The sequence below is a fragment of the Aythya ferina genome, assembly GCF_964211825.1.
Source record: "Aythya ferina genome assembly, chromosome: 5".
Taxonomy (NCBI): Eukaryota; Metazoa; Chordata; class Aves; order Anseriformes; family Anatidae; genus Aythya; species Aythya ferina.
In genome coordinates this window covers 16,818,554-16,844,098 of record NC_140301.1, presented here as the reverse complement: position 1 = coordinate 16,844,098, position 25,545 = coordinate 16,818,554, and the positions used below count along the sequence as shown (strand labels likewise).

The 25,545-nt window shown below is 40.0% G+C and overlaps 1 protein-coding gene across 2 annotated transcripts in view; it reads left to right on the top strand.

The window, feature by feature from the left end:
* Positions 1–25,310, top strand: part of EHF (ETS homologous factor) — a 34,762-nt gene extending 9,452 nt beyond the window's left edge. The window contains exons 2-10 of one of the 2 annotated variants that reach the window (XM_084519992.1): positions 9,526–9,625; positions 12,289–12,534; positions 12,860–12,919; positions 15,183–15,251; positions 15,343–15,411; positions 18,463–18,522; positions 20,558–20,753; positions 21,619–21,752; positions 24,647–25,310. In XM_084519992.1, coding sequence (XP_084376118.1) covers positions 9,529–9,625; positions 12,289–12,534; positions 12,860–12,919; positions 15,183–15,251; positions 15,343–15,411; positions 18,463–18,522; positions 20,558–20,753; positions 21,619–21,718 — 897 coding nt within the window. In that variant the 5' untranslated portion in view covers positions 9,526–9,528 and the 3' untranslated portion in view covers positions 21,719–21,752; positions 24,647–25,310. Of the gene's footprint in view, positions 1–9,525; positions 9,626–12,288; positions 12,535–12,859; positions 12,920–15,182; positions 15,252–15,342; positions 15,412–18,462; positions 18,523–20,557; positions 20,754–21,618; positions 21,944–24,646 lie in introns of those variants that run through there. The other variant, XM_084519991.1, reaches the window with a different exon arrangement.
* Positions 25,311–25,545: the final 235 nt, after the last annotated feature.

The window sequence follows — 25,545 nt, the reverse complement described above, 5'->3', positions numbered from 1 at the left end:
TCGCAGTTGGGTGGGTTGCAATAAGGTATATACACTGCTGTTGAGTGGCTTAGACCCCCAGCAAGCTGTGATTGGACCTAGTTTAGGATAAAACACTTACCTCTCAACTTCCATATCCCCAATCCTAGCTGATTTGTGCTATCTCCTCACGTATTTAATGAAGAAACACTATTTGTTCATTAATCAAATTAATCAATTAATGTAAAAGAATAGTAGGCCCACCGGGAAAATTTACGTGTTAATCATGAGAAAGAAGCAGATTTTAAGTATGAAGATCTAAAAGGGATGAAATTTATATTCAAGTTTTCATCTCTGTTCTTCCCAAGAGCGGGAAGATTTCCAAATACTCCAGCTGGATACCTCTCCTGCTAGTAGTTTGTGGTACAGGAGACAAAAAAAGCAGATGTCTGTCTTTACTTTGAGTCAGCTTCTGGACTAACTGAGGAGATGTTCATAGCTGTAAGGTCCTAGGAACAAGATTGGCACCACACCGATGAGTAGCAGTCTCTCAGCTGGGTTGTCTGAGCGTCCTCGCCTGAGCGTACTGGCATGTTAGGGATATGAAGGCTCAGTCCTCATGCCGAGAGCTCGCCTGTGCCCGTGTCTGTGGGGCTGCTCTCCCCACCAGGAAAATCTCTGCCTTACCCCTCCTTCCCAGACACCAGAAGCTGCTCACAGTGACCCCCAGGGCACCTTCCCTTTTGTGGTGTCCAACCCGTGTTCCTTATTCTGTGCAGTTCTCACATAGAAACCATACCCAAAAAAGAAACCTGCAGTTTCCAAGCAGTTGCTCTTTATAAAAATGCAATGTATGCAACCACGTTAAAAAAAAAAAAAAAAAAGCATAAAAAAAGGATCTTTTTATTTCAGAAATAGACAAATTAGTGGTTGTTACTGCTGAAAACCAGACTACTCCCTTAACAAAAGAGAAGTGATGGTTGTGATAGAGGTTAAAACGTACTTCTCCACGAAATCCTGGCTGCTGCAGCAGTGTATGTCAGACTCTGTGTGTCTGAGTAGCTGTTACGTTGTAAACATTTCAGCATCTAATGAGAGCCAAACATGAATACAAACACAATTATTGTCATTATTCACTAATAGCCGAAGAGTCACGCGGGCTATGTTAGCAGTATAGAAAGCAGGTCTCCCAGTACACACTTTGTCTTTAAGGCAACGCAAAGAGAAGCTGTCGTGGAAGGTAGAGGGAAGTGGTTGGGGAGCCAGAGCCAAGGGAAAAGGAGAAGGTGTTAGAACACGATGGTAGTATTTTGTTAGCTGATGAGGTTCTTGCCTAATTATAGGCAGGTAGTTTGTCAAGCTACAGGGGCATCTAGAGTGCTTTTTGGCCATTTGTGTATTTAGTGTATTGTAAGCAAAAGAAAGGTGTTTAGTAAAAGGAGATTAGGGAGATGAGCTGGCTCCTGGTTCGAGGAAGGATGTACCAGAGAGATAGGAAGGACATGAAAGGAGGTGTGGAGTTGTTCCATGAGGTGTGGTATTAAGTGCTGAAAGAAGAATAAAGAGCAAAGGCAGTTTTTCCCATTATTGTGTTTTCCAAGACTCTGTATCCCTGAGGCAAGACTGATGAATCTATTGCAAATGACTTCTAAATACTCAGGAGAAAATGGCTGACCCAAATTATCATGAACTTGCTGCAGTGATGCAGACAGTAATAAAGGGAGTGCCATATGCCGGTCAAAGCCATGTTTTGCAGCACCAACTCCAAAGGGAAAAAAAAAAAAAAAAGAGAGAGAGAAAAAAGCCTGCTTTTTTTTTTTTTTTTCTTTTTTTTTTTCTTTTTTTTTTTTTTTTCTGGTAGTTGTTTTCAAACATATTACCTGTTTCCAGCATTCTAAGAATATGTCCGTGCAAAAATGACATGAGCATTTATTGAAAGAAATAAAACCTTTTCTTGTCTTGCTTTTGATTTAGCTGTGTGACCCACAATTCCACTAATAATGTACAGATCTGTGCACAGATCTTCTGCAAGGAGAGAATGAGCTTTTTGACAGCAAAATAAATGATGCTATTTTCTTTCTCATTCGAAAACTAGCGGTATGGCATGAAGAGACACATCTAGCCTGTGATGTGAAAAGGAAGCATGGATCCCAAACACAGGATCCTTGTTAAGAGGCAGGTTCCGGTTCACTGTTTTCCTCTGCTGAGGTAACATAACTGTGGGTAAAATTTGCAAAAGTGCCAACCTTTGGCAGTTAGCAGTGTAAGGCACATCTGTGCCTTGAGGACTCTGCTTGCAGTTGGCCTTCTGTTTGCTTCTGATTTAGAAAAACAAACAAACAAACAAAACCTGTGTTGAAATCCTCTCTTTTATTTTCATTATACTAACTAGTACCTTGAAAATTGAAGCCAGTTCATATTAAGATTGTGGATTATGAAAAAAAATGGGGACAGAGAAAAAATAACCTGTGAGACTTTGCATATAATCAAGTAAATTTTTGTTTTTGCATTCATAAAGTGAACTTTGTTCTCGCTCAAAAAGGAAACTGAACTATGGTTTTGTCTTTAAATTACATTGTAAAAGAGAGATAAGAACCAAACCCAAACCCCGGAGCGGAGGGGTAGCTCAGATATAGATCTAGATCCTAGCTTTCCTACTCAACCTTCTCTTTAGTTAAAATATATATGCAAGATTTTGAAGCATCCATATGAACATGTTAAAACAACCACCACATATCTCATACAAAAGTTGCCTTGTAGTGCATCATGAAAATCAGATCTTTAGTAATAAAAGATTCCAACCAAGCTTTATTTGATTTGGTTTATCGTGATTCTATCTGTAACATAGGTAAATGCTAAAAGCTTCTCTTCTATTCATCTTCCTTTTTCTGGTCTTTCAGTTTACCTTTATGTATACATTTAATATACCAGGTTCAAAGAAAACAAAAGAATAAACCCAACTCTTCCTTTCCAAAAACCCACAACAGCAAATGATCAAGGTCTCAATGTATTCTCTGAAAGCTCACCAAGAGCCAATTTTGCACATGCAAAGGTGGTTTTATGCATATAAACCACAGCTGTACACACCAGAAATACAGAAGCGTAGGAATGCATAGTTCAGAGGGGTGTAGGAAGGAAAAAAACTTGGCCCCAAAGTCCTAAACCAGAATCTGGAATACAAAGAGTTTCGGAGATTATCTAGAAAATTTTCTTATAAAAATGATTCCTTGAACTTTACACTCACAATGTGATTCAGTAAACACATTTTGTTACTGTGGCCTAAGGGTGCCTGTGATGGACTGAAAATGAAATGCATCAAACACCGAGTATGTTATACAACAAATACTGAGCGTGATCATAGTAGTTCTTCACTGGAGTTTTCTTCAAAGCTTTCAAATAGTTTGGAAACAATTTTTTCATGGGGTATGTTTGCATTGACATTAGTGGTGAGTCTTGAGATTATTGTCAGCTTGGACAAGCTGCATAGGCTGTCATCTGAAGGGCACCTTGCAAATCACAGCAAAGTGGTCCTCAGCTGAGTTTTTGTTGTGAAGTGGATCCCTGCTGGGAATCAGCCTTTTGTGTGCTAAAGCAAAGGGATGGAAACAAGGAAGCATGTGATGCTTGTGTGTGAATCTGTGTGGTCTGGAGAGATCCTAAAAAGCTGCAGAAAAGGTCATCTGCAACTGAGCTCTGGCAGAGATGTATCTTACCTGGGAGTCTGGCATAGACACCAAGGATGAACATGAGACCTTTGCAAACAGACAGAGACCACAGGGCAATCTTAGGGTAGGCCCTAACCATATTTATATGCACAGCATCTCAGAACTAAACACAGGTACCCTGGTAGTAGTGCACAGTAAAGGAGAGGATAAAAACAGGAGACCCAAAGCTCATAGTAACATGCAAACACGCTGTCAACATTCATGTATTCAGTTTGTGCCTGCCCTTGCTACTACTGGAGATGTAAAATAGGTGGTTGGCATGCAAAGCAGCTAATTGATCTTATACATTACAAGTACAATGCAGTTGTGTTTCTGAAGTAACCGTATGTGCAAAGCAGGTCCACCTGCTTTATTGCGCGTCTCCTTTGTTTCCGATGTCTTGAAAGCTCAGCCCATTGTCGCCTTTTGAGTTTTCAAGAAAAAGATTAAAATCCAGATTCTGTTCCTCTGCAGCTGCAGTTATTACCCGGTATCATTTATTTTAGATTGCTGTTTAAGTGCTTGACTGTAATCCAAGGTGCAGTAATGATCTAAAATATTTAACATACTCTGTAGATACTTGTTCCATAAACTCCAAGCCCTGAAAAGCAGGGATTGTGTCTTCACTGTGTACATAACATACTTCAAAGCAAATAGGCCCAGGTGAAATCTACATTTGAAGTTCAGCCATGATGGTAAAAGGGGAAAAAATGGGGAAGGATCCCATAGGTAAATGCGCCAAGAGAGATCCACCCTTTTGGACACGCCAGGAGGAGCTGCACTGAGCTTGTCTCAGCTAGAAGTCACTCTTAGACTTTGCATAGCTTACGGGTGGAGTCATAGTTTAATAGTTTCAGTCAGTTTTGCCTTAGACTTTTTTTTTTTTCCCTTTTGCATAGAGTACGTAGATTTACAAACCAGAAAGCTGTATGCCTCCTTCCCCTATGGGCTCCACACCCCCTCATATTTGTAATTAATGAGACCCTTAGTTCAGTTCAGCCTTGTAATGTAAGCAACTGTAGAAATCAATGTCATAGCAATCACTCTGGTTGTAGTACTTTAGGATTCACTCATTTTCTCTGCACTGCTCATTCTCCTTTCAGGCAGTGTTGAGCATTTTCCTGTCATTGAATGCACGCTGTTCTTGAAAGATTTGGGTTCAAAGAAAGGAGAAATTCATTATCTGGATGTTAAGATTCATTGGGGGTGAATGTGGAAAAGGGGATCAGAGTAATTTACCTTCAGAGCACACCTGTAGTGCAATAAAATAATTTGCATAGAGTGCACTATGCAGTGTTCAAGGTTCAAGGACTTGTAAATATGCTTTTCTGGATTTGCTCCATTGCCAGGCCGTGGCTCCTTGCTCTTTCCGTTACCGCCGTTTACTCAGAGTGGTCAGGCGGTCAAGACAGACGAGAAGAACAGAGCAAGTGAGCTGCTGTTACTGCCAAGTCACTGGGTAGTGGCTCGGTCAGAGCTCCTCCTGACTCCAGCAAGAGCTTTAGCTAAGGGAGGCCTTCAGGGTTTGGGCTTTGAATACCATCTGATATATTGAATGTAGGCGAAAGATCTTTTTTTTTTTTTTTTTTTTTTTTTTCTTCTGGATGTACTCATGCCCTCTAGTAGGACTCTCTCTGGAAAGAATGCTGCTGAACACCAGCACACAGCTATATTTAACCTCGCTGATTGAGTAAAGTGTTATGTGCTTCCTCTCATAACTGTGCAGTGTTCCTGGTAGTGTTTTAAGACATAAGAGGTGCCAAAGGTGGCACCTCTTCAGTAGAAAAGAATGGAAATGTGTGTGCAGATACACACAAGGGTGTATGTGTGTAAATATGTGTATATAAATAGGTATTTGTGTATACGCACACAGTATTTCATATGTGCTTTCATTTTTAATGTACCACGTCTTAGTCAGTAGAGAGACAGATCCTAAGATCTAAATGTTGTTTTCTAAAATCTCATCTCAGCTAGAATCCCTGTTTAGCATGGTTTCCTGAGGAAATGAGGCTTTTGTGGTTATTCTGTCTGCGTGTTGGCTTTTGCATTTGGCCTGTAACAATCTTCGAGTCCCATCGCCAATTTTAATTAAATTTGATATGGGGTAGAAGTCTCAAAGATATGAAGTTCTTACAGGATTAATGAAAACAGACTGCCAAGTAGAGGAGGAAAATCTATTAATACTCCGTCTGAAAGAAGGAGTGAAGCTTGAGCTCGCTCCTTTGAGAGAACGGGATATTATGAATGCCCCAACCGTGGGAAAAACTTCAATCAGTGCTCACATCTTACTAGACACTAGAGAATCCAACCACAAGATACACATTCATAGGAAACCAGGCTTCATTAGTTCCACCGTTCACTTTGATACATGGCATATGATTAAAAGAAAACTGAACATATTATGTGTCCTTCCCCTTGAGGCTTCACACCCTTTAACCAGGTTTGTCTGTACACAAGGGAGATTTGAGGATTTGGCCCTAAACTAATGAAGAGCACACCCCTTCCAATATCCTGACTCAAAATCTTTCCAAGTATGGGATGAGACACTGCTATAAGCATAAATCTGTCATGAACTTGTATCAAAGAAAGGCACGTACAGGATGAAATGAAGAAAATCACTATTTGATTTTCATGGGGAAAACATTTTTGAGCTTGGTATGCACACTTCCAAGCAAAGCCATGGAAGTTACATGAGTGGGGCATTATATTCATCCTGAACAAAGTGCTAGAAGTGATTTCCAAATAAGCAACACTCTTGCATTAAGGTACGGGAGGTGACCCGACAATTTTCAAATCACAAAAAATACAACCAGTACCTTGAATAATACCAATAACTTTGGGAAAGTTTGGGTTAAAGCTGAATCGAATCCTGTCCCAGTGGTTACTATCATATCGTGAATTCTTTCTTTCATGAATAATTTTTCCCCCAGGTAATGTGGGAAGATAATTAAATTATTCTGGTTGAAGTAACTTGTATAGCTTTCAAAAAAGGGTTTTATTGATTGATTAATTTGTAAAGCAAATTCCACACATATTGTCTGAAAATACTATTAGTGTTGTTTAGGAATACTGTGACGAGAAATTACCTGCTACACTGTGATGGGGGGAGTAAGATTTAAAGAGAACATAACTGAAATCAGAATCTAGGGAAAAAGCTTTCAGAGTGTATCTACTCAGCTCTCTAAAGTGCATTGGTTCTGGTTACTGATGGAGGGGAGAAACTGCAAGACTCAATTTTTGGTATATTGAACTGTCCGTAGATTTAGTCACTGAGCTGAAGTGTCATACGATATTGTGCTTTGGAAATTCATCTGATTAGGAAGAAAATAAAACAAGAGTTTACCTGAACTGAATTTTGAAAACAAAGATACACAGTAGCTTGATCATGGAAATTATTTCAGTTCATAAGCATACATTTTGCCAGACATGTTTTTATTTGCACAAGTATCAGGCATGAAAATTATGTAGAATTCCATAAATTGCAGAAACTGGACAAAAATGACATAACGCAGTACCTGTAAATCTGTGTTCTCTTCTGAAAATGTGACTTTAGATCAGCAGGTTGAAATTCAGTGTTCAGTACCAACTGTAGTTTCCTTTTCAAACAAGAGAACTTATCAAATTACGTTCCAAAGAGAGTTTTGCTGACCCTCAAGTATTATAGTTTTCCCAGAATACCTGCTGTTCTACCTCTTCTCTATTTGATACTGTAATAAAGTTGTTGTTTTTTTTTTTTTAACATTAATACTTCAGTCACTCAGAATCTAATGAACATCATTACATCTTAAATAATTAAAAAACAAGTTAATGAAAGAAATAATTTGATATATCATTCAGACTATGCCTGCTCAGAGGTGTATATTGACTGTCAAACACACATTACTTTTTAAGAGCTTTTCTATATCAACTATATGAGATAAACTACGTTCTTGTTTTATCCTGATCATCTTTATAATCAGTGTAAGAAACTGAAATGCTTCCTAGCACTTTTTCCCTCAAAATATCAAGTCACGTAGCTTTAACATGGGGCTAAAAAAATATCTTCTCTTCTAACTCGCATAAGCTGATTGACTGATATTGCCATCGTCACTTATTTGGCCATAGAGTGACTATGGGTATCACTTCATTGCTGACATTTTGTACCCCCATATATCTGCTATGAGAAATGAAATTCTCCCAGCTGATGGATACTGAATTCCAGATTTGCTGGAGTGAAAAGTGATTGTTAAAACATCCACGGCTTGATTTTGCCATTCTGTATAGCTACAAAAAAGGCACTGAACTAGGTTATACCATAAAGGACCATTCCCTGTGGCGTAATTCCTAAAACTTTGGATTTTTAAGTAATTCTCAACAACCTCTCTCTCCCTCTTTCTAAATATATATATATATGTAGAGGGGTGGGGGGAAGAGAAAGAGAAAGACTCTCCTTAAAATGTGTATTTGTAACTTTAAAGAATTGCATAATGTACTGAAAATGATGGAGGAATATGCCAACCCATACCTTTTCCAGGCAGTTCTTTAAAACCAAGGCTGTAACTGTTCCTGATGACTTCTTTTTTTTCTACCAAAAATGTTGTTGGTATGAGCTTGTGGGGTTCTGGCTGTGCTCTCAATGGGAGTTTTCTAATTAGCCTTGATCAAATCAGCCTTGATGGGTAAAAGGCCAAGACCACCATCTTTGACTTTCACAAGTCCATTTTTTATTTCAACGTCTTTTTAATTCCAAAGTCCAGCTGCATTCAAACGCTCTCTTAAGGTCTAAAGTTTCATTTTTACAGACTCCGTCGCTTTCGATTTAGAAGATTTTTGAACAATGATTTGTTTTCTGTGTACTTATATAAAAGTAATGATCCGAAACCTTTATAATATTTAAAAAATTAGTTTCCTAAACTCTTGGAAAATGTCGGTACTGTATGGTTATAATGTATGTTTTTAAACTTGGCAACTTTAAACCATTGAAAGCTAATAAGAAATGTCAAGAATACCTGCAATTGGGGAATTTTGTATACATTCACTGAAACGATTCAGTGTACGATAAATGTGAAATTTTTCTAAAATACCATATAAATGGTTTTGCACAAAAATGTCTAACCAAAATTAAGGACAGCTTTACTCATGTTACTAAAGCCAACATAAGTAGAAAGGAAAGGTTTTGTCAAGTTTTTCTCCTTTACAAGATCTTTGACGGTACAATTTTTTGGTGGTTTGAGATGTGTGAAATGTGACGTCTGTCATTGAGAATGGATTAGGGGCACTGCTGACATGGATCAGATAATAAACCGGGTCAGTCAAGAAGATATTCCTTGTAATGTTACCTCCTTGTAGGATTGACATACTGGTCCCTCTGTGTGAAGGAGTTTCTAAACATTAATTGTTGTCAACTGTATAGTTTAATTTGCAAAATTAAAAAATATTGAAAACTCTTTTCTATTTCCTAAAAGAAAATAAAAAGAAAAAAAGAAAACCATATTTAAACCAAATTTCTCTTTAAGTGAAAAAAAAAAATAGTCAAACAACTTTGTATTTCACTTCTCAAAGCTTGGCAGTTTTCCTGTATTGCTCTGTCAGGAGCCCTGTCTTTTCATTCGGCTTCATTTCTGATTACGGATTATTCATTTATGGATGGGCAGCTGTAGAAACTTGCTTCTTGCATATGCAAATCAAACATGGTAATGTTTATCATAAGGAGATTTTGTGGCAGCTGAAAAGGGGTTGTGGCAACATGTTCTTGATTTCAATTGTATCTTCTACAAATAGAATTGGCCTGCTCACTTCACCTTCAGTGGATTTTTTTTTTTTTTGCCATTTACCTTTTGGACTAGACACTGCTCACTAAGCAAGCTGTTCGATTCACTTACAGATCATGATTTTGGAAGGAGCTGGCAGAATGAGTATCAATTCCAGCAGCAACCTACTCCACCAGCAGCCTTCCTGGACAGACGGATATTCCACATGCAATGGTAGGAGGAATTCAACAGCTCTGAGCTATGCCTTTTTTTTTAGGGGGGGGAGGATAGGGAGGATAGAGGGGACAGGAGGATGATCGGGGTGGAAGAGACTGCTATACCTTTAAATATGCACAAGTATTATTTTTCAGTGATACTAATTTACTGGAGTTTCACTTCTGGTAGGAAAATTTATATTTGTTACTTTATTTGTAAAAGCTGAACCTGCAACACTGAAGTTTCTGAATATGACCAGTTAATGGTTCATTTCATTACTGCTCCTTTTTTTAAAGATGAATGTAGAGATGATGAAAGTGCCAAAAGTTCCCTCTCCTCAGTCCAGATTTCTTTTTCTCTTATATTTACCCCTCATGCCCTCTCTGAACCAACATTACTTTTCAGTACTAATCATCCCTCCGGCTTTGCAGGGGAGTAGTCTTTTTGCTCCCTTACAGTATTTACTTTTTCAGCTCAAATTACTAGATTGCTATCTGATTAGACTGGCATTAGGGCACTAGATAGCTTGTGATCTGAGAACTTCTTTGTTATGCACAGAACCATCTCTTTAATCCCATATATGCCTTCTAATGCCTAACAGCTAGTGATGACTTTTGCACCTAAATTAACTTAGAAGGTGTGACTCAGGGTGAAATTTATTTTACTGTTTTTTTTTTCAATATATCTATACAGATATATATTATCAGTATGAAAATATAGACATAGACATGTAGATCAATATACAGTATTTGACATAATTTTTAAATTATTTTCATCATTCAAAATAGTGTTTTTCAATCGATAGGTAAACCTTAAAATCCAAGCAAACACATACTGCAGTTGTCCTTCTGAACCATAGGAAGCTACAACAAAACTTACAATGAAAGTTCCCATTCAGTGAAACACTTGTTTTTTTTTTTAAATGTGTAATTTCTAAATACCCAGGAATACGTAAGTGTATGCTTATTAAATGTACCAGCCTGCCTGTAACAGGTTCATAGAAAAAGTCCTGAGTTTCAGTTTGCACTGGATTTTGTGAAGGTGATGGGTTCATGTTCAGGGATCTCAGTGTGTAGTGAATCCCAGACCCGAGTGAATTCTCAGAATTGACATGTGTTTTAGAGTCACAGGAAACTGAACACACCGGCCTGTACAGTCCTTTTACCAAGCTACTTCTTCCTCTCACTAAAGACCCTCCACTTACATTAGGAGTCTAGAGGCCTCTGAAAGTGATGGGAATAAAATCAACCTCCTTTTCAGGGAATATTTGTTGGCTCCTTCAAATCTTTATTCTCTGACATATCAGAGTCTTAATCATTTCTGCACTCATTTCCCAAATCCTTCAATAGCAGGATGAGCAACAGTCTTGCAAACTCTCTCTAAGCTACTGACGCAGACCTTGTTGGCCAATGTTGGAACCTAAGCAACTCTGAGGGTTTTTATGTTCACACATGAGCTAGCACTATTCACTGTATCTCAACCGAAGAGTCCCGAGGTCTCCCTGAGGTGAAGTGATTTCCTAAAACATGCCAGTTCTGTTGCTTGTGGTCTTCTAGCCATACCCTCTGTTGTCGGTATTTCTCAGAGCTGTGTGAGTGATCTTCTTGGAGGAGACTGTGAAGGAACAGATCAGTGCCGCAAAGAGAAGATGTCCTGGAGTGGGGCTACTGCAGAGCTAGGCCACGGCAGTCTTTCTTTTTCCCATAATTCAGCCACCTCTGCAATTTGTCATTCCCTCATCCTTAAATGCACCTTCTTGCTCTTGTGAGCATTTTATCATGCTGCTGTCTCTGCCTGGCATACTCTACTGTCCTCGTTTCCCAAAGAATAAATTGCACTGAACTCCTTTTGCCAACCCTTCTGTGAGGCCAGATCAAGGCAGTCCTGCCTTTGTATATCTTACATCTTATCTTATCTTATGTAATTATCCTGTCCCTACATACTTTTTCTTTCATTTGAACACATAAATTATTGTCATGCAGCGACATACAACTGAGCAGTTTGAAAGATAGGCTAAGAAAAGATTCAGACATCCTAAAAAGAAAATTAGGCTGTTCCCTTAATTAAAAATGAGTTTTGCAATTATATTCAGAAATCATCTTACCCGACTACAAAGATAACATGCATTTGTTAGAAGTCCGGCTCTGCCATGAAGCTGCAAGCCATACTGATAGATTTGTACTTTGGAACAATATAAGAGTGCCTTGTTATTTTACTGTTCTTTGGCTGAAACACACAGTTCATATTCAGTCCTTGTACAAACAAAATTTCCACTGTACCTTATGTAGATTTTAGAAGTTTTTTTCTTCATTTTTTGATGCACTAAAACACTTTTCCTACACACAGATCAACACACCTTTGTGACAGTACTTCTGCAAGGTATCATACACTGAAGAAATAAATACTGGTGTATTTAGCCAACATTATTAAATTCTTTCCTACTCACTCAACTTCTCAAGAGAGGTGTAAAGTAATAATTCCCACTTTAAATTGGAAAACTGAGACCAAAAACAAATTTAATTAATTTTTCCAGTAATAGCTACTGAGCTAGTGTTAAGGACTGAAAAAAGAATCTAAATCTATGGACTTCCAGGGCATGAAATTTAGTTGTATACCTTTCCCATCTTCAGCATAATCCCATGATGCTAACAGAGATGTTTAATACCCGTTTTCTTTTCCAGTGTCCAGCAGTTTCTATGGAACCCAGTGGCACGAAATACACCCGCAGTACTGGACCAAGTTTCAGGTCTGGGAGTGGTTGCAGCATCTCCTTGATACCAACCAACTGGATGCCAACTGCATACCCTTCCAAGAATTTGATATCAACGGGGAACATCTGTGCAGCATGAGTCTGCAGGAATTCACTCAGGCAGCTGGGACAGCAGGGCAGCTGCTCTACAGCAACCTTCAGCACCTAAAATGGAATGGTAAATAGATGTTAGGCTACACGGGCACAGAGATGCACGTACAGTTGTCTGAATTCTGGGATCTTCAGAAGCCTCTTATGTTATCCTGAAGCCTACCTGGCAAAACTCATTTGCTGTGTTTGCTATACTGCTTATACCTAGTTGACTCTATTACTATATCACTTTTACGTGACATAAGGCAGAAGGACCAGGGGAAAGGGTATGTACCCCACACCAAAATTAGCTCTCTGGCTCAACTGAAGCAGTTCGTGCTTGGAGCTGTATCTTTGATTCTTCCGTGCTCACTCTCATACAGCTTTCATATCTGCTGTATGCTTTCTTGCAGGTCAGTGTGGAAGTGACATGTACCAACCACATAATGTCATTGTCAAGACAGAACAAACAGGTGAGTAGCTGTTGTATAGTGGCAAAAAGGGGAACTTGTCCATTTCAGTAAAATCAAAACAGGTTTAATTGCAGTGGAAAGTGTTTCATGCAGAATAAAAGAAGTAACACAAATATCAGTCAATGTCCACTTGTTGAAGCTTCAATAGTATCACCATATCTTTGCATGTGGCCACTTTTCTAGACTTCTACAATATCAGCAGTCTATAGTAATGTTCAGAGTTAGTACAGTTTGCAGTAGTCAGCAAACACAGCTGTATAGATAACTTCATTATTTGCTTCATTCAGCAGATTTCAAAACAATTCTTATCACAGTATTGTCGTGTTTGTTTGTTTGTTTGTTTAAAGAGAAAAAATATTTGTTGTGATGTTAATGCTTTGAAACATGAAGAAATTTCCAAACCAAACAGTTCTGAGTAAAAAAAATGTTACATTTCAATTTCTTCGAGTTTCAGTGACACTGAAATTCAGGTAGTATTTTAGTTTGACCAAGTCTTTGACCAATTTTTCACATGGCAGTCTCTTTTCCAGTGTGTTCATAGATAGATCTGTTTCCTGCCAGGACTTTGCTTCACCAAGAAAAGAGCTTCAGCTTGGCTCAGTGCTCTTTGGGCACAATTATTTTGCCAGTTCCTTTCCGAGAACACCCCTGTCCATATCTGAACACTCCCTGTCCCACTGGTCCCAGCCTCATTGTGTGTGGATGTGTTCATGAGCTGTGTTTTAATACCTCCTGGGGGAACAAATACAGATTGTAGCATGTGAGGACTCCAACAAATACTGCCAGCCAATACATTTAGGTAATCCACAGGAGCCCAGCCTCTCCAGTCAAGGACACTTCACCTTCTCCTTGCAGCGAGCAAGCACTGCAATCTGCAGCCCCCTCCCTGCCTATGCCCATGTGGTACGGGTGGCGTGCATGCAGCAGCCTTGATGCTTTCCATATAAGAAAAATATAGTAATCCTTTAAGTCCTGATTTATGAGATCCTGGTATAATGTTAGTCTCCCTTCACACTAGAGATATACAGGGCTGAGCAAAGTACCTCTGCTGCACGTCCTGGAAAGGTCAAAGCCCAGGACTGACTCGTTGTGCCGTCTGCCGTGCCTGGTGGTGGGGCAGTGTGGACTGGTGTGGACAGGGCTGGCAGTTTAGAGGGGAAGCCTGCCACTTGGGTACTAAAAAAGGCTGAAACGTAAAGACAAGCTGTTTGCCCATGTTCCGGCTGGCTAAGGCCTGTTTTCAGAGGCAACATTGGGCAGATCAGGTGTCCAAACAAGCAAAGGGTGTGTGCTATTGTAGGAACACAAGCTCTGGGTGCCCAAACATGCAGCTATTACTTAGCATGCCTGCTAAATTCCTATGTCATAAGTGGTAACTCAGCCAACCATGATGATTTAGCTATAACTCTTTTTTTTTTTTTTTTTAATTTCATGTATATGAACATGAAAAGAAGAAGTAAACCCCAGATTTGAACGTTACATTTCATCCTTTCTGAATCTGGACTTAAAAGAAAAAGAACTTTTTTAAGTTTCTAACCTCAAAAATGCACTGTAAAAATACTAATTTCCTGCTCACTATACAGGTTATAAAGACAATACTTCTGTTCTGTTTATATTGATCCATCTGACCAGAAGGTCAATAAAAAGTATTCCTCTTTAATCATAAAGGTGGCTTTTAGGTTAAGGATGGGGACTTGACATGCCTGAAATAAAATGGCCCTACATCTAGGATTATGCTTTGATGTTTCTGACTATGTGCTTACACATGAAGCTCTGTCTCAGAGGGGACTTTCGAGTTCTACAATTATAGAAATAAATAGTCATTACAAGCATTCTCCTGTTCTACTAGATATTTGGGAGCACTTTCATTTCCATGACACCAAAGCACTGTCATAATCACCAGGGGCTGAGACTTCAGGACTGGATTGGGTAGAATTACAGTTGATCTGGCATAGGAAAATTCCTTCAAGGGCAGGCATAAATGATATCTTAGCCAGGAAAAGGAAAAGCCTGCTGCATTATTATTAAAAGTCAGCACTTTGTGTAAGTATATTTGCCTGAGTATGCAAAACCCTATCCATAACTTGAGTGAAAGGAAACAATTTCCCACTTAGCCCCTTCACTTCTCAGTTCCCTTCGCTATTCTTTTTTTTTTTTTTCTCTTACATTTTTCACCCTTCTGTCTGTCAGTGCTCAAATTTACCCCTACGCTGAAAGACGTTCTTTTAGAGATGTGATTTTCCTTGTTGTCCTTTACCTTCAGATCCATCGTTAATGGTGTCCTGGAAAGAAGAGAATTACCTGTATGACAGTGGCTATGGTAGCACAGTAGGTAACTAACATCACAGTACTTCATGCATTTCTGAGGCAACTTTACTGTTGTCAGAAGATATTACTTTAAATGTCTTCTTTTTAATTCCCAGAGCTATTGGACAGTAAAACATTCTGTCGTGCTCAGATCTCCATGACGACACCTAGTCACCAGCCTCCTGGTAAGGAACTTGTAATTATATCGTTGTTTGTCGCTTGTCCCAGAGCTACCGACGTATAATAGTTTCCGTGGTCTTCTGTTGCAGGATTGAATCTGAGCCTCCAGTCATTTTATACCAAGCAGTACTGATTCTGACAACTCTTTTAGCTATCATTATTACAATAGTTGCTTTAAAGAAGTGCTTCTGTCTTCCCTCTCTCAAGACAAAGAAGATCAAACAATCTTCAACCTCCATATATCTTTTAAAGTGACTGAGTCAAAGGGGAAGATGTTAGTATCAGAGAGACAAGATGTTCCAGCTCAGTCACGCTTTTCCGTGGGGTAGCTGAATAAGGGCAAATACGAGTCATATTCACCCCGGGAGTGGCTGCAGTTGCCTACGGAGCTGGGGATGCATGTCGAGTAGGTGACCAGGTTCAGAGCCAGGTTGAGGGGCAGCCCATGGGCACAGCAGAGCAGGCACAGAGCAGCCTACCCACCTGCACCAGCAGAAGGGCTTCCCGATAGCTCCCAGCTCAACCTGTTTCTGCTGAGAACAGCTTCGTGCCTGTCCCCGGGCAGACACCGTGTGCTGTTTTCATCCCTCCACAGTGCTCCCACGAGGCCACAGCGGAGATACAATCTGCCTGCTAAAGGGCAAGGGAAAGAGCAAACCCATTTGATGTAGTGCCCGGTGAAAGCGCGGGCAGGGCACACGCGTCGGGGTGCTCTGCAGGCGATGTCCTGGGGCAGGCAGTGGGGATGGAGGTGAGTGAGGGAGGCAGTAGGAAAAGAGGGAAGCGGAGATCGTGGGGGAGTGAGAACAGGGCGAGGAAAGGCAAGTCCCTCTTAGGAGGCATTCGAGCACATAGTCCTGGAGGATAAAGTAGTGGAAATCACAGGACGGTGAGGAGGGAGAGCGTGCAGCTGAGGATGCAGCCTCGCAGGCACTGCCTCTGCAAGGCACCGCGGGCTGCATGCAGGCAGCAGGGGCAGCCCCTGTGCCTGTGTGTTCGCTGTGTCCTGGCCTCCCAGCACAGCCAGGCCTGCCATGGGGACATACAGTTTAAACTAATGCACTTGGCAATAAATAAAACCAAAGAGAGAAAACTTAACCTGAAAAAGAAAACCACCAAGCCTTACAAAGAAAAAAAGAAAAAAAAATCAACCCCCCAAAAAAACCCACTCTGTTTGTTTTCTCCATCGCCTCCACCCACTCTCATAAGATGGCTGCCAGGATTTCGGAGCTCTCTGGCGGGACTGGGGACCTGTCAAGCTCCTGGCGCAGAGTGTTTACCCGCTGACTGCTTGAGCCTAAAGCTAGGGTGGCACGCCAAGGGCACAGCCTCCTGTAAAAACTAAATTTGTATATCCCGTAAAGAAATGGCTCATTCCTGAATCATATGCAAATACCCTGCAACCTTTTGTCACAAGTTTTGCAAGACAGCTTTGTTGAAACTGCATCGTAACTCTTTTCATCTGTCAGGCCTCGGCCTCCTAACATGGCATGTTTGAAACCGGTCTCCATGTAAGAGCGGAGGCAGAGCAGGAGGCTATTTACACAGCTGAAATCCAGAATAAATCACCAGCAAGGCAGAAGGCAGCTGAATTTCCAAGAATAAATCTCCGGCTAAACAGAGCATAACAAACATTCGCGAGTGAACTGTGGGATCTTAAAATGAGAAGTATTTAAATAAGAGGGCAAATAAAGAGCCTGGTCCTGCTGTCCTCACTGGGAGTTCCCACAGGCTTTTAATAACATCGGGGGAATCGTAATCTGAGGAAAGGCAGTGAAATAAGCCTCATTTTACTTTTTCCCCCCAAGCTGAGTGAGGCTCAGGCTGGTTCCTGCTCTTTGAGAGTGGGAAGGCAAAATGACTCAGAGCGCATTTGCTGCGAGGGGGTCAAGGACCGTAATTATGTCAGGCTCAGAACAGCGGAGGTTAGACTTATCCTCTCTGACCTGCTCAGTTTATGTATCCAGTTATGTATGAATAAAGCGAGTGTGTGAATAGCTTTGCATCTACCTTTTCACATGCAGTTATTGCAGTTGCTTGTGCAAATCCGACAAGTTTCTATGCAAATGAATATTTCCTGTGAGTCATTTGCACATGCAAATGCCCGGTTTCCATGAAAAGTATGATAATCGTGCATTCATAGAAGCTGGGAAAACATGCGTGGGACCTTAAGCTTTGCTTTATGGAATTCGGGCACGAAGCACGCCGAAAAGCAAACACAGGAGGGGCTCCCTCTTGGGATGATCCCACAGGATCAGGTGAAAGCTCTTTGTGAGCGGCGACGGCAGTCAGGCTGTGGCAGATCAAGGCCGGGAGGGTTGAACGTGCGGGGTGCCAGGCGGATGACAGCGAGGAACAGGCGGAACTTTTCTTTTTCTTCGTTTCTGAAGAAACACTTGTGCCAGAAATCTGATTCCTCCTCGGGCTGGCTGCAGGTGATAAAGTACCATCGATGAGAAATGGCTTGTTTCTGTGGCTCGGAGCCACGGAACAATATATGCACGTCCAGCTGCCAAAACCTCCTACCAGCGCAGACCCGCTCCCCCCCTTCTCCCCCCCAGACACCCGCGCTTTGCCAGGTCATTATGCTTTAGTCAGGTGGGTGTTCTGTGCACTGGTACCGGCGCATACATTTCGCATTAGATCATCTCGTCAGAAACAAATAAGCCCCCAAAGATACATGCTTCTGCAAAGACTGAGACATAATGGGACAATTCAGGATTCCTTTTATAGACGTGATCCTCTTATTTTTCTCTCTCTCACACATAGCATGGGGTGAGGTATTTGTTAATCTAATTTAGGTTTCAAAAGCCAAATGTTTACCTCTGCATTCATTCTTTATTCATCAATGGTCTCTTTGTGAAGTGTGCTGATTACCATACAGTACAGAAAACAACACTCCCCCCCTTTCCTCCTCCCTTAGATTGCCTTCTGAAAAGTGATTATCTTTAAAAGAGATATTCATTCTTTTTTGTGGTTTTATTTCTTTCAACCTGCTAGTCAATGGAAAACCTTTAATCAAATTTACAAATAGGCTTCATTTTCCTTCTCTGCAGATTCTTCAGATGTGAAAAAAACACAAGATCATACCCCAAAGTCCCACACCAAGAAGCACAGTAAGTCCATGGTTATAATGGTTATAATGTCCATAGTCATAAATGTTGTTTGATTGAAGGAAAAAAAAACACATTAAGAGTAAATCCCCTTTGGGAGGGAAAAGGAAGCATTCTGAGTTCATTTTGAAAGCAGAACTGGTTAGATGGTTACTGTGATTGAATCCTTCAAGGATCTGACTGTTGCTGGTGCTGTTTGCTTACATTATTTTTGACACAGTAATGTTGCAGTGTTCAAAATGTTTTTATCAGTGAGGGCTTACGGGGAAACAACCAGAGTTCAGTTTCCTCTGCACTGTGTTGAGCTGGGCTGGTGAAATGGAGTAAAAAAAATATGGAGCAGTGCCAGAGACCCCGTTCAGCATCTCCTCCCAGAGTTTCTCATGCACAGCATCACAAGCAAACACATGCCCCCTCCCACAATTCCTGCCACCTGTTCTTCTGTTATGGCAGTCTTCCCATTCGCCTCATCCTCTTTTAATGCTAGTTTTGATTCAACCTCAATCTGAAGACAGATTAACATAGTTGTGATTTCTGTACACAGTTCTGTTAATGCGTTTTACTGGGATTTTTATGCTGAAAATATCTTGTGTATGTCTCTTGCATCCTGTTTTTCTGTATTTATAATAGAACACATTAATGTTGGTCCTCTGCTGTGTGTTGCAGTATTCAATTTCATTCTGTTTCAGTGCAGTCTCCAGATTCTGTCTCCTCGTGACTCCTCTTCTTACCCTGCTCTGTGACTTTGCCCATACAGAACGCCTGAACTTTTATCTGCATGCAGGCTTTTTGTTTTGTGCATTTGTTTGTTTATCAGGGTTGCTAATGAAAGGATTAGATAGGACTGTTCCAAAGACAGCCCTGAGAAGAACCCCTTGACAGCCTTGGCATGCACAGAAGGTCACCTTGCCATGTAGAGCTAATCCCCTACATTTCCAGTTTCTTCAGTGGTGCTTCATATCACAATCTATCATGTATATTGTTGATGTCCAGATAGACTAGATCCACCACATTTTGTTGGTTCTACAAAACAATTACCGTTCCAAAGAAAAACACGGGATTAGTTGACTGAACTCTACCCATGTTAGCCTGTAAACCAGTTTCTGTTTACTGTCAAATCTTTGACGAGGTTGTCTCTTTCTAAATTTGGTCTAAACCTTTGCATGGGTTTGAAGGCAGACCAAAGGACTGCTATTTTTCTGGTCCATGTAGTCACCGTGTTTGTTATTCTTCATTCATAAACTACAATGTCTCACTAATTGGATTTATTTAATTCTTCTTTTTGACGTGGGCTTTCTAGTGCCATCTCTACAATACTGTGGGGTAGATTTGTGCTTAACCTGGGAGGCCTACGTATTGAATTTGGAAATCTTTTTGTCTTTTCTGCTATTGCAGTCGAACTTTATTATGCTGTTTTCCCATACAATTTTGGCTAGCTAGTTTTGTCACTATCCCTCTAACCACTGTAAACTTTCTTACTACTTGAAGTCTATGTAAGATACTTGACACCAAATACTTGTTGATGTGGAACAGCATTTAATTTCCTTTGCCTTCTCCCTGTCTGTTTTAAATGCCTGGAGCTTCAGTGCCCACTTTACAGTTATCCTGGCTCTTTTCACGTACTGCGTGACAATAGCAGGTTACATGCCATGCTGTAGAAGAATATCAGCAAAATGGGCAAGCAAGATGAGGGGAAGACTTAAATGTGTTCTCTTCAGGGCATAAGCAGTGCAAAGGCAGGAGGAAGCGGTGGGTGGTTTGTATTTTGCTTCCCCTGGTTGCTGGGGCTTCCATCCTCCTGCCTGCCATGGGGCTCAGACCGCCAAAAGCTGACATTTACCTCCAGCCTCAGTGTAAAGGCTGTCAGCGTTACTACCTGTATATCTCTGAGGTGGTGATCCTGTGCTCCAGGAGATATGGCCTGTCCCCACCGCGTGGTCATTGTCTGTAGATGACATGCTGTGATTAAATGGCATGAGGAAGACCATAGCCTGGAGAGCTCCTTAAAATCCTTCCTCCTGTCCCCTTCCTCTTTCAGACCCTCGAGGAACTCATCTCTGGGAATTTATTCGAGATATTCTTCTCAATCCTGAGAAAAACCCAGGATTAATCAAGTGGGAAGACCGGTCAGAAGGCGTCTTCAGATTTTTAAAATCCGAAGCTGTGGCTCAGCTCTGGGGGAAGAAGAAAAACAACAGCAGCATGACTTATGAGAAACTCAGCCGGGCTATGAGGTGAGCTGAGAAGATGCCATAGAAAGCTGGGGCACGTAAAGAAACTACCTGAAGGGAGAAGCTGTTTGACTTTTTAAATTGAATTGTAATTTGTTTTTGCAACAACCAAGTCTCTCCCACTAATTTACAGTTTGTAACAACATTACATTCTTCTTTGTCTTCTCTTTTTCCTCCTTTTTCTGTATACTATAGTAGATATATAATATCTACAATATATTTTATAAATATATTTTCTTTTTCTGTCCACACAAATAACCAATAAAAGTAGTTGACCATAGGAAGGAAATATGGCTATAGTAAGCTGAAGTTCACATATGACTGAACTGGGAATGCTTAAATTGCAGAGAGCTTGTTTTTTTGTTCTTGTTTTTGTTTTCAGCAGTTTATAACTTAGGCATCCCCCTACCTATTATCTTAAAATTGGTTTACAAATCCTCTGTTGGGATTTTCTTTGTCTTTTGCTTTAACATTTTCAGAATTCCCCATAATCTATGGATGTTCAAAATGTATTTTAAAATGGAAGCTTAGATTCTTTCCTAGTCTGTTGTCAGGTGCTGGTTTATTTAGATTTAAAAAAAAAAAAAAGAAAGAAATCTCATGAGAGTGTGTAATAAATACAGCAATACTTTATACTTTGAAAAAGGTGAAATTCAAATTAATAAGATAATGTAAAGTAAAAATAATAAAAAGAAGGCACAATGATTTTTTCTTCCCTAACTTTCAGAGAGATTAATCATAGGTGTAATTTATATCAAAAGAAAACAAAGACTTTTCAGATAGCTTTGGAATTCCCAATTTGACAGTGGTCTTCAGGAACTTTAAAAGAATTTAGTCTTAAATCTTTTTTATGCTTTTCTTTTAACAGATATTATTATAAAAGAGAAATCTTGGAGCGTGTGGATGGTCGCAGATTAGTATATAAATTTGGAAAGAATGCCCGCGGCTGGAGAGAAAATGAGAATTAAATATGTCAAGAAATAACATTTGAAACACCTGGATGTAAATATTCAAAGACTATTTTCTTATATTTATGTACCAAACGGGGGTGAAAAAACAATTCTACTTCTGTCGGGAAGAAGGAACATTATCATTATTGGTGTTAAAATTATTTTATTTGAAGTATGTCCTGTATGGGGAAAAAATGTACACAGTTTTCTGTGATATAAGATAACATTATAGAATTATGATTATTTTTCCCTTCTTGTGAAGTTTTTCTCTTTTTTTTTTTTTTTTTGTTAAATCATACAGGCATAATGTGATTTATGACAATGCTGTGAGTCACGCAAAGAAAGGGAAGGAGCAAAATACTAGGGCATTTAGGGAGTACGAAAATCCACTTTGGAAGGCAACTGTAAGTGGAGGAAACAGTAAAGCATCTCTGAGCCAAGTAGTCTTGTTCCATAATCAGCTGGTTTATAGCTTTCATTGGCCATTATCACTTGTTCCTTCCCTCCTCCAATTTCTGAGTGTTTTAATACTTTGCTGGCTTCCAGTTGCTTTTGTTAAATCAGACGGTGGGTTCCCTTTCAGCTAGCTTATCCCAGCCACAGAGGGCAGTGGCTCTGCAAGGTGGCTGTGAGCATCTATTTGAAGAACCCATACTACCTCCACCACTGGGACCTTCTTTTGTAGGCAGAAGTTTAGGACCTGACCTTGCCTGGTACTGAGTATCCTCCCTAACCTCCAAAGGGCATTCAGCTCCTTCCAGGAAAAGGGCTATTTGTTTTTAACCGACATCTTTGAGGTGAACTGCAGGAAGAGAGTCAATCTCAGGGACCAAAAGCCATTAAAGGAAGATTGTTTTCTGACTGGGCAAAGTTACCAAAAGGTACCAGTTTCTCAGCTGAAATAATAATATTCCCCTCCCCCCATCCCCTTATATTCCTAATTAAATCAATCAAATCCATGCCACATAAAGTAGTGAGGAGGTGATCAAGCAGAACATATATTAATCCCATGGCACAAGGGAGAAGTCTCCCCAATTCCTACAAATCATATGGTCCTCCTGGCAGGTCAAGTCTCATTTGGATACTTATTTTCAAAAAACACTTGAAAAATGCGAAGCTCCATTGCATGTAAAATATGAGTTTTCTTTGCTTTTCTCACGTCTAACTCTTTGCATTTGTATTTGTGTGATTTGCTTGGAATTCTTAGTTGCAGAAAAACCCACCAGCATAAAGACACTGAGACCTTCAGATCTGGGTCAGTGTTTTGGGCTCGTCTCTAGCAGTGCTATACGGAGACAACATTCATTGGCAGCTTTTTCTTTCTCCAAGACACAAATGCTTCCTGCTGGCACCAAGCACAGGCAGAACACAGGGAAATAAAAACTAGAGGAGGCAGCACTTCACCAGGTCACTGAGTACGTGAGATGTGGGAGTTGAGAAACAGGATTTTCTTGGTGATGTTAACAGAGGTGAAACCAAGATTGATTCCAATTCTCTTTCAGGGATGGGGAATTTGGAAAGCAATGTCAATTTGGGGGCTGAGAAGACCAGGAAAAAAAAAATTAAATCCACCCAATATCCATTTCCTCGGGCATCCCCTGGATTTGAATCCAAATTAGCTTGAAATGTAGCAAGGTGCAGCCGGAGGTTGTAGGCTATTCCATTTTTTGTTTGTCTTAAAAGCAAATAGAGATGAAACCAAGAGACAAGAGAAGTATCAATATAAAGGGCATCAAGTGTGCTTAGCAACAATTTGTAGGCAAACATGAGAGCCTAACTTGTTATCTACACATGTAGGGCATGTCAAACAATAACACCACCTCCTACACTGTGTATGCCAAAGCTGTCACCATCAATTACCTGTACATGACAATTTTTACTTTTCATAACCTGGGTGGAGAGAGGTTTGTCTTATTTACAAATCAAGTAATAAACCTCTGTACTTCAAAGCATTTTTTTTTCTCTCAGTGTATCTCTCTCTCCTTTTTTTTTTTTTCTTTTCTTTTGGACTGACTGTGCTAGCTTTGCTTGCTTTTGTGCAACTCACTAATTTCCTTTTTTTCAGCTTGATTGGCTACATTCCACTCCATTTACTATCTTTTTGTAGTTCATATAACAAGAACCAGGCCACCAGATGAAGCACCTTCACTTTGCTCCAAAGACCATTCCTTCCCCCAATCCTGCAGTTATTTGCAGCCCTTTGCTCCATGCACTTCACCCCCACACACTCCAACCCACACCTTGGGTGAAAAATCTGAAATCAGTGGCACCATCACAAATCCATTGGCACCCAGATTTTACCCTTTCTTGCTCTGGAAGCAAAGAGAAGTAGTTGTTGGCAGTAGCAATACTGTTGGACTTAGGTTAATGCACATCTTACAGCAACTGATTATAATACCTTCATAAAACTGCTTTATACCAGAACTCTCAACAAAGTTCCTGGGAAATAAAATGAACTTGTGATATAGACATGTCACCCTTTTGCTACTGAGCAGCAGCTAAACCTGCTTGTAAAGGCTTTGAATATATAATGCTTAGTTTAAAAGCCCACTGTATAAATCCAGAAAACGATTTACGCTGGGGTGCACTATAAATGCCAGTCTTTCACTGTCATATCTTTCAGCAAGTAGAAATCGTGAAAGTTTATATTCCCATTCTGCGGAACTTTTCAGACTAGGCACTTGTCATTCAGCATTACAATAGCACAAAAAGTTGGAATAGAAACCAGCCAACATTTACTCTGTTTCACAAATATATTAACCATCGCCTAAGACAAACACAAAGGACTGTTCAAATCTACAGTTCTTGCCAAGGACAGATGAAAATAACCAAAGGGAATCTTTTTACCAGGTCTAAGCAAATGGAGAAAATGAAGAGATGAATGTTTATGTAAATTACTATTTAAACAAAAAGCATTTCTGATTGCTCTTTTATTTTGTATTTCAGAAGCTGAGCAATCATATTTTTAGATGTATCCTTTAAGTTAGCAGCTGCTGAACTGGTAGCACCATGTGTATAGATTTTTATTGTACCATAATTTTTCATATGTATAAAGCTCTAGATAGGAAAGTATATTATATTTATATAGTTACATTGAAATCACGATGTCAGAGGTGTTGGCATGAGCACCCTCAAACTATATTTTCTGCACAAAGTTAGAGCAACTTACTCTGAAAACATCCTGAAAAACTGTATGTAGGCTGGTGAACTACAGAGACATTAAAATGTTTAGTTACATTTTCGTCTTTCTTTCTGCAGCAAATTGCATAATTCCTGCTTGCTTCTCACAGCATCCTCAATGTACATGTGTGGAAAAGAAAAAAAAACGCATTAGATATTTCACTATTGGCATTGTAAATCTCAGCTTGGAGACTATGTATCACAGAATGGTTCTAAAGACTGTTTCTATTTTTGTGGATATGATATAAATTCAAATAAACAACTCGACAAATTTTCTGGTGAATGTTTATCTTTGCTTTTTTACATCTTGAGATTGGAATTGTGACTACATTGAATTGCTTTGATATTGGAGAATATTTAAGTATTTGAGGAAGGAATGATGTAACTACTACAAAATCCAATAGATTAAATTTACTTTATCTGCTACATAGCCCTTCTGTTGTGGAGACACTGGATTTCCAAACCTGTTTCGCGTCTCATGGGGCTCGCTGGAACACTTGGTGATGTCGGCAGAGCTAGACTGCCTTTCTTGTTCGGCCACTGAACTTCACAAAGCTCTTACTTCAGCACTGATTTAACTTCAAGGTATTTTGAAGCGTGCACAAGGGCTAGGCTGATTAAGGCTGGCATTACTCACACTGAGCATTTCCTTCACTGAATCAAAG